The 8,193-nt window shown below is 44.0% G+C and overlaps 1 protein-coding gene across 1 annotated transcript; it reads right to left on the minus strand.

Annotated features, from left to right (window-relative positions):
* Positions 1-418: 418 nt before the first annotated feature.
* Positions 419-2,704, minus strand: PHATRDRAFT_45387 (predicted protein; the record flags this gene model as incomplete). The annotated part of the gene is made up of 1 exon (XM_002179526.1): positions 419-2,704. Exon 1 carries the CDS (start codon positions 2,678-2,680, stop codon positions 419-421), a length of 2,262 nt encoding a protein of 753 aa, XP_002179562.1. The 5' UTR covers positions 2,681-2,704.
* Between the last annotated feature and the right edge of the window lie 5,489 nt (positions 2,705-8,193).

Below are 8,193 nucleotides of genomic sequence, written 5' to 3' on the forward strand. Positions count from 1 at the left end.
GTTCGGTATCCTGAACAATCAAAGCATGCTCGGACTCTATTGAAATTGAAAGCATGCCACCTCTATCCCATAACACAAAAAAACACGCTGAATACGATAGAAATAACGGCAAACGTTGCAACCGACAGCTTTGTTGTGATTACTTCGGTTGAAAATGCACCTCAATTGAGGAGTAGCTCCTCAATTGAGGTGCACAGTAGAATAGACACTAGTGTCTAGTCTACCGGCCGTTGTCCTAGATATAGGACATCATTTTGTCCTATATATAGGACAAGAAAAGAAGCAAAAACATAGAGTAATCCTGTAGCGGTAGTACAAAATTCTACACAAAAATGGAATTTGACCATGGTGATCAAGAATCACACTTTTACTATTTAAAATAGGACATGCATACATAAAACTTGTACCATATTGTTCGTTAGGCGCCGTGACAGGTAGCCATGTGGTTTGCATAGCACAGCTTCCCCTTGGTGGTATAACAAACCCACGGTTCTCTGGAGTGAGGTGTTTCTTCATCTTTGCACACTGAGCAAACATATGTTGTCTTCTTGGAACACACCAAGCATCGTCCTTGTAGTCTATTGCTGCTAAAACTACCGTCTTTGTTCTTTCTTCTTTTTTTGGTTGGTGTTAGGTGTGCGTACAGGCCACTTCTTGGTTCTCCCGTAGTCCTTGAAAGTGCTGGGCTGTCATTGTCCAAATTTGCCTCCACGAAAACTCTGCGACTTCCAACATTGTCGTATTGGTTATCCACTAGCTCCTCAGCCAAGGCAGTGTAGAAGTCTTTCTGCTTTTCTTCTCTCCCGTTAGCTCTTCCTATTCCTGTACACAGACTGTAGGCCAACCAAGTGTCAACAACAATCATTCCAAATATTGAGAGGTTAACCCTTGTCAACCAATTTGTTGTACCCAACTTTCGTTCAAGCATCAGTGTATCCTGACGACTTCGATTGTGCCTGTCAATCATCCCACATGCAGAATAGTATAATTCCGCTGCTTTGGGCTGTGGAATGATAATTTCCAGCCTCTCTGGATCTGCATCCGGAGATTGGTCAATCTGTCTCCAACGATAGCGTACGTAGGGCTTGCCTGCATCCAGACTGGAAGCACTCGACACAAAATATCGGCGGTCCCTGTCCATCCACACAAAAGCCAACAGAGTGCTATAATTTGTATCAACATCTCGCATCACAAGCCCTCTCCGTTCGCCTCTCTGGTTCAGCTCTAAAGTCGAAAGGTATCTCATCTGATATTGTTTTGTTGCTGTTTTTACAACTCCAATAAATCTCAAACCATGTCGCTGCAACTCCATAGCTGTACCGACAGATGAAAAATACGAGTCAGCGCAAACAATCCGATCCGTCCACCACCAAGGAAGGACAAGCTCTTTGAGGATCTTTGTTCCATGCAGCAACTGTTCATTGTAGTCCCCATCATCTTCTGCTGCTGTCTTACCCTTTACAACCTTCAATCGAAGCATGATACCCGAACAGCCGCATGCGGCATTTTGAATCTCACAACCGTTTTCGGGCTTTCGGTCAATAGCCACATAATTGGGGAGTCCATGATTTATCCATTCCCCCCCTTGTCCATACCATCGCGACATTGATTCATCCACACAAATAAGATGAGATGGTTTGAAAGTATTGGCTCGATGATTGTTGTATCTTTCAACAAAATCATCGACAAGTTGCCACCGAAACGTATGGGAGCTCATACCTTCCGGCCGTTCAGGACACTGGTTGCTCCATCGGATATTTCGCCAAAGATCATCAAAGCGCTGCCGCGACATTCCTGTTTTTCCGAATGCAGGGGCAGGAATGTATTTTGACGGCGCGGTTGTGGACCACAATTGCGATCGACTGCTAAATTCAAATTTTGTCGCAAGAATTAGAATGCCAAAGAATCGAAGCAGCTCTCCTGTTGACATGCAGTGCTTGTTCTGTTGGGCAAGCTGCACATTTGTTAGCTGACACATGGCGCTCAGTTGGTCGGGTTGAAACATGAGAAGAAAATATTGCAGCCGCGAATATTTTCCATCAATGTCAGAGTCTGGACCAAGAAGGTCGCCAATTGGTGTATTGATGCCAAACTGCTTACTTTGGACACTGCCATTTATATCAATCAATGTAGCTTGCTCGTCAGCATACCACTTTGTTTCATGAGCCATTACAAAGGAAGCGTCTTCAACACCCCAAACCTGCGTGGCTACTTGTGCGGTAGGTCCTGCTACCTGTTCCCCCGCAGCTATTCCAATTTCCATCATCGGTTGTGCTGGAAATTCCAATTCTTCATCAGGAGAAGTCTCCTGCAAGACCGCTTCTCCTTCCTCTTGCTCTGGAACGGCCAAATCTGTGTCTGCGTTGTCTACTGCCGGTATTGGTGCTGCGGGACTGGATGGTACTGTCGACTGGTCCGGTTTGAAGAGTTTGACGCTACGGATGTTCAGAGTGCTCCGCTTGACTGATCCTCCACCAATATCAAAGTCAGCAGTAATGAAGGTTGATACACGGTTGTTTGGCGCCTTTCTGGTATTGTTGACCTCCACAACAGTCCCCACAACGACCTTGGTGGTCCTCAAAGCACCGTATCGCCGAGCACACTCACTCAAATGGACAACATGACAGGCCTTCGCTGTCACCTGAGCACCAATCTTTCGGCGGGAATCCCCTTCTGACATAATTTTTAATGAGCTTGGTGTAAGTTGTGTATAAAAGGTTGACTATGAGGGATGCAATGGACACTACATTGACTCGGGAATGGCTCAGTTCGGGTCGAAAAAAAAAGCAAATATATTTTGAGTAACCCTAGCATTGACGACAAATGCTCTTAAAATGTTAAGAAATAGAGCATGCCATGCTCTCCCAAGACATTTCAGAGCATGGGGAACACGATGGTAGCATTTGTTTTAAACAGATCTGATTATAATGTATAGTTCTAGAGGTTTGGAAAATGTCCTTTATTGAGGATGGGTCCTCAATATAGGACAGAAGTAGACTAGACACTAGTCTGCCGGCCGTTGTCCTAGATATAGGACATCAGTTTGTCCTATATGTAGGACAAGAAAAGAAGCAAAAACATAAAGTTAGAAAAACCCTACGACAAGCATTTCGGGGTTCCTTATCCCTTTATCTTGGGTTTATGCGTATAAGTCTTTGTTTTACGTCTTTTTATCGTATCTACTATCCTTTGGTCCCACAGACACGTTTTAGCCCGTTATCGTTGCAGTTTTCTAGTTTATCAGACCCACTCGTTCTACGCTGAGGTAACGGGATCAAAGGTAGGGTGATTCGTTGTGTTTTGAGTGTTTGAGTGATCGCCAAGTCCGATAGTGCCTGGGGAGGTAAAGCTAAATACCTGGCTCTTCATGTCGTTGTTGAGTCGCCGAAGCCTGCAGAGGCCTGGAATATACTGCCAGTTTCTCGTAATGGTCCATGTGGTAGACATGTTGATCGGTAACTGGGTTTCGTATCCGTCTAACGGTCTGAAACGAGGCAAAATCTCCATGGTGGGACGCTTCCATGGATCTCTTCATCTACCGAAGAAGGTGCATTGCACAAGAATTTATTGTTTGCTAAAAGCTCGGATCCAAGCTTTATCCATGTGTGGATGATAAGTAGTTTGTTTGTATGGAACATTTACTTATACAGCAACAATTATCGGACTTGTACCAAACGGTAATCGTGGATCCTCCACTCTGATAGATATCAGCCAAATATCTCGTATTATGGGTTGCGACATGAAAATGGTGTTCGTCGCGTTTTATTGAAATGGTTCTCAAACGGTATTCAATATCGATATCACTTATATGGTATTTATGTGGTGTTCACATGTGATGTTATCAGTGATCAATAATTCTCGTGTTCACGTGGTGCAGAAAGAACACTGAATGTTGTCGAACCAGCTTACGAAGTTTTATGAAATTTAAGACAGATGAAGAAGACGAAAGTTGACCATGGCAGCTGCTTTAGCTCAAGTTCGAAATGCTTTACAAGCAATTGGCATTGTTGATGTCGAACAACGCGATGCTATCACGGATTCGATTACGTCTATGCATGTTTTCGAGATTGCAACGGATGATTTCATTAAGGACATGTGTAAGAACATCCGTCGTCCCGGGGGTACGCTTCCGAATCCTAACGCAGAACAACCTGGAGCCCCGGCAATGATTCCTCGCAATGGTGTAGCAATTTCACCTACTGCGGAGGAGCGTCTTGTGTTGTTGGCTTACTATGTTCGTCACCTTAAGCGCACTTCTCGGCCTTATCCGGCTCAGTTTAATGCGGCGCGTATTTTCTCGATGATCGAGATCAAGAAGCGTGAGAAGGAAGACAAAGAGTTAGCAAAAGACCTTGTTGCTCCTGGACAAATTGAAGACCTGAAGAAGATCCGTGATGCCTTTGAAAATATTGCGGAATATTTGCTTCAAATTCGAGGAACAACGGGAGTTCCATTGGCTTATGTCATTTGTGAAGACAAAGAAGTTCCTGAAGGTCCGGATAACAACTATCAAGATGCGTTTGAAGAAATGATAGCGCGATGTCCGCATGAAGAAGAGTCCTATGCAGCAGATAATGCTCAAGTGTGGTCTATTATTCGCGTTTGTACTCATGGTGGTCCTACTTGGAGCTGGGTGTCGGCTTATGCTCGAGCTCGTAATGGTCGTGCGGCTTGGTTTGCACTTCGCTCGCATTATTTGGGACCGACTAATCAGTCAAAGATTATGACGCATGCTGAAGGTGATCTTGAGTCAAAGTTCTATAACGGAGAGCGTCGTAACTTTACTTTCGAACGTTTTGCTGAGATTCATCAGCAAGCTCATACAGATTTGGAAGAGTTTGGAGAGCCATTGACAGAGGCTGCAAAAGTTCGGAAATTTTTGAAACGGATTCAGGCATCGTTTCTCAATTCTGCAATTGCCACTGTTTGTGCTAACCCATCTTTGAAAAATGATTTTGAAGCCACAGTGAATTTCCTCAGTGAGTTTATTGAAGAACCGAATCAAGCTCAGCTTCGAAATATTTCGTCAGGTCGATCAGGTCGCGGTCGAGGACGAGGTAGAGGATCAGGTCGTGGTAATAAAGGACGCGGTGGTCGCGGAGATATAGGTGTTTTCAACAAAGGTTCTACCAAGGGCATGGTGGATAAGTATTATACCTTTGATGAATACAAGAGTATGAATGCTGAACAGAAGCGTCACTTGCATACATTACGTCAAGAAGCTGGTGGTAAACGCAATGCTTCTACTGTTGATTCTCAAGAAAAGGAGGATGACAAGAAATCGAAGACGAGTCGTGATGATACGAGCTCGCTTACTTCGAAGTCGTCGGCAGGTCGCAATATGTCGCAGAGAAATTCGAATATGTCAGTGGTATCAACACGTTTTATCTCTATACAGTCACTCAAGAGTGCATTTATATCACACGCGGAGTTAGATTCTCATGCGGATACTTGTTGCGTTGGAAAGAACGCTTATATATTTCACGAAACCTCTCGAACGGTTGATGTTTCTGCATTTTTATCTACATTAGGACAAGCCCGGTCTGTACCAATTGTCTCTGCTGCTCTTGCATATGATCATCCTTACACCTATGAGACTTTTATTTTAATTATTCATCAGGCCTTGCACTTTCCTACCATGGAACATAATTTGTTAAATCCGAATCAGCTCCGGTTAAACGATGTGCAGGTCTATGATTGTCCAAGATTTTTACTTGAAAACCCCACGGATTTGTCACATTCGATTTATTTCCCGAACGACAATCTTAAATTGCATCTGCAATTAGATGGTGTGATTTCGTATTTGCCAGTGCGAAAGCCGACTCCGGAGGAGTTTCAAAATTTTCACAAGTTGACTCTTACCTATGACAATCCGATTTGGGATCCTTATTCGACGGATTTTACTCGTCAGGAGGAGAAGTATACCGATAGCAAAGGTATTTTGGTAACGAGACAATCCGGTCATGCAAACATTCAAATGATTTCGTCACACGAAAGTACAGTATCAGTTGTGTTGTCTAGTATTTCGGTGTCACTCGATGAACAACAGTATACCGATAGCAAAGGTATTTTGGTAACGAGACAATCCGGTCATGCAAACATTCAAATGATTTCGTCACACGAAAGTACAGTATCAGTTGTGTTGTCTAGTATTTCGGTGTCACTCGATGAACAACAGTATACCGATAGCAAAGGTATTTTGGTAACGAGACAATCCGGTCATGCAAACATTCAAATGATTTCGTCACACGAAAGTACAGTATCAGTTGTGTTGTCTAGTATTTCGGTGTCACTCGATGAACAACATTTTGTCGAAGCACTTGAGAAGACATGTCTGGTGAGTGTTGCTCAGTCGTCGAATTACAGGTACAGAGTTACTCCGGAGGAGTTAGCCAGACGATGGAATATCGGTTTATCTGCAGCGAAACGAACTTTATTGGCTACGACTCAGAGAGGAGTCAAGGATATTGCCAGTCGAACTCTAACACAGAGAGTCAAGCCAACTACGAGTCAACTCAGATACCGACATCTCCGTACAAGTGTGTATACGGATACAATGTTTGCTTGTGTAATGTCATTGAGCGGAAACACATGTGCCCAGATTTACGTTAACGATCTTGATTGGACACGTGCTTATGCTATGAAGTCAAAAGGTAATGCCCATGAGACATTGGATTTGTTGTTTCACCGAGAAGGTGTTCCAGCCGAGATTATTTCGGATGGCGCGAAAGAATTGGTGCAGGGTGAATTCAGACGGAAGGTTCGTGCGGCAGGATCTCATGCTAGGCAGATTGAACCTTACTCACCGTGGTTAAATCGAGCTGAGACTGCAATCAGGGCATTGAAACGCATGACTAACATGGCTATGAAAAAGTCATCTGCGCCGTTATATTTGTGGGATTATTGCCTGGAGTTGCAAAGTATGATTCGATCGTCAATTGCACATAACATTTATGCATTGAACGACGATGTACCGAACACGGCAGTGTCAGGTGATACAACGGATATCAGTCACTTATGTGAATTTGCTTGGTATGATTGGATATGGTATTTGGACCCAGTCGACTTTCCGATAGACAAACGGAATCTAGGTCGCTGGCTTGGTCCTGCGCATGACATTGGTGATGTTATGTGTGCACGTATACTTGTTCGAAGTGGTCAAGTTGTATCTCGAACTTCTTACTCGCCACTTTCTACAGCTGATCTTAATTCCAGGGAGGTGCAATTAGACAAGTCCGCATTTGATGCAACTTTGAGCTATAATAACTGTGATGATGCCATTGCCCCTGTGTTTCCTCAGGAGGTTAATGTATTTTGCACTTATTCAGATGATTCGACAGGGGACGAGCTGCCAATGCCTCAAGCGGACGAGTTGGATCACGAAGCTTTTGATGAATACCTTGATGCTCAAGTTGTGTTACCGTACAAGGACGTTGCTACCACTGGAACAGTTATTGCGCGTAAAAAGGATCGCGATGGTAACTTGGTAGGGAAATCACATCCCAATCCTGTTTTGGATACGAGAGTTATGGAAGTCCAGTTCCCAGATGGTAATGTGCAGGAATTTGCTGCTAACGTTATTGCGGAACACTTATATTCGCAGGTGGATGATGAAGGACGCCGGTTTCGAATAGTAGATGAGATCATTGATCACAAGATGGATGGATCGGCAGTCGCACCTGACGATATGTACTATACAGACAAGCATGGTGTGAAACGTATACGACGAACCACTAAAGGTTGGGAGTTGTTGTTGCAATGGATGGACGGATCCACAACTTGGTTTGATCTTAAAGATCTGAACCAATCGAATCCAATTGAAGTCGCCGAATATGCCGTTGCTAACAAAGTGCTTCATGAGCCAGCTTTTGCTTGGTGGGTACCAGACGTATTGCAGAAACGTGATCGTATTATTTCAGCGGTATAGACAAGATACCTTAAAAGGACTCATAAGTTTGGTATTTGTATGCCAAAATCGGTCAAGCAAGCTCTCGAGATTGACCGAGATACTAACACTTTGTTAGGGTTAGGGTTAGGGTTAGGGTTAGGGTTAGGGTTAGGGTTAGGGTTAGGGTTAGGGTTAGGGTTAGGGTTAGGGTTAGGGTTAGGGTTAGGGTTAGGGTTAGGGTTAGGGTTAGGGTTAGGGTTAGGGTTAGGGTTAGGGTTAGGGTTAGGGTTAGGGTTAGGGTTAGG

The sequence above is a fragment of the Phaeodactylum tricornutum genome, chromosome 6, assembly GCF_000150955.2.
Source record: "Phaeodactylum tricornutum CCAP 1055/1 chromosome 6, whole genome shotgun sequence".
Classification (NCBI taxonomy): domain Eukaryota; phylum Bacillariophyta; class Bacillariophyceae; order Surirellales; family Neidiaceae; genus Phaeodactylum; species Phaeodactylum tricornutum.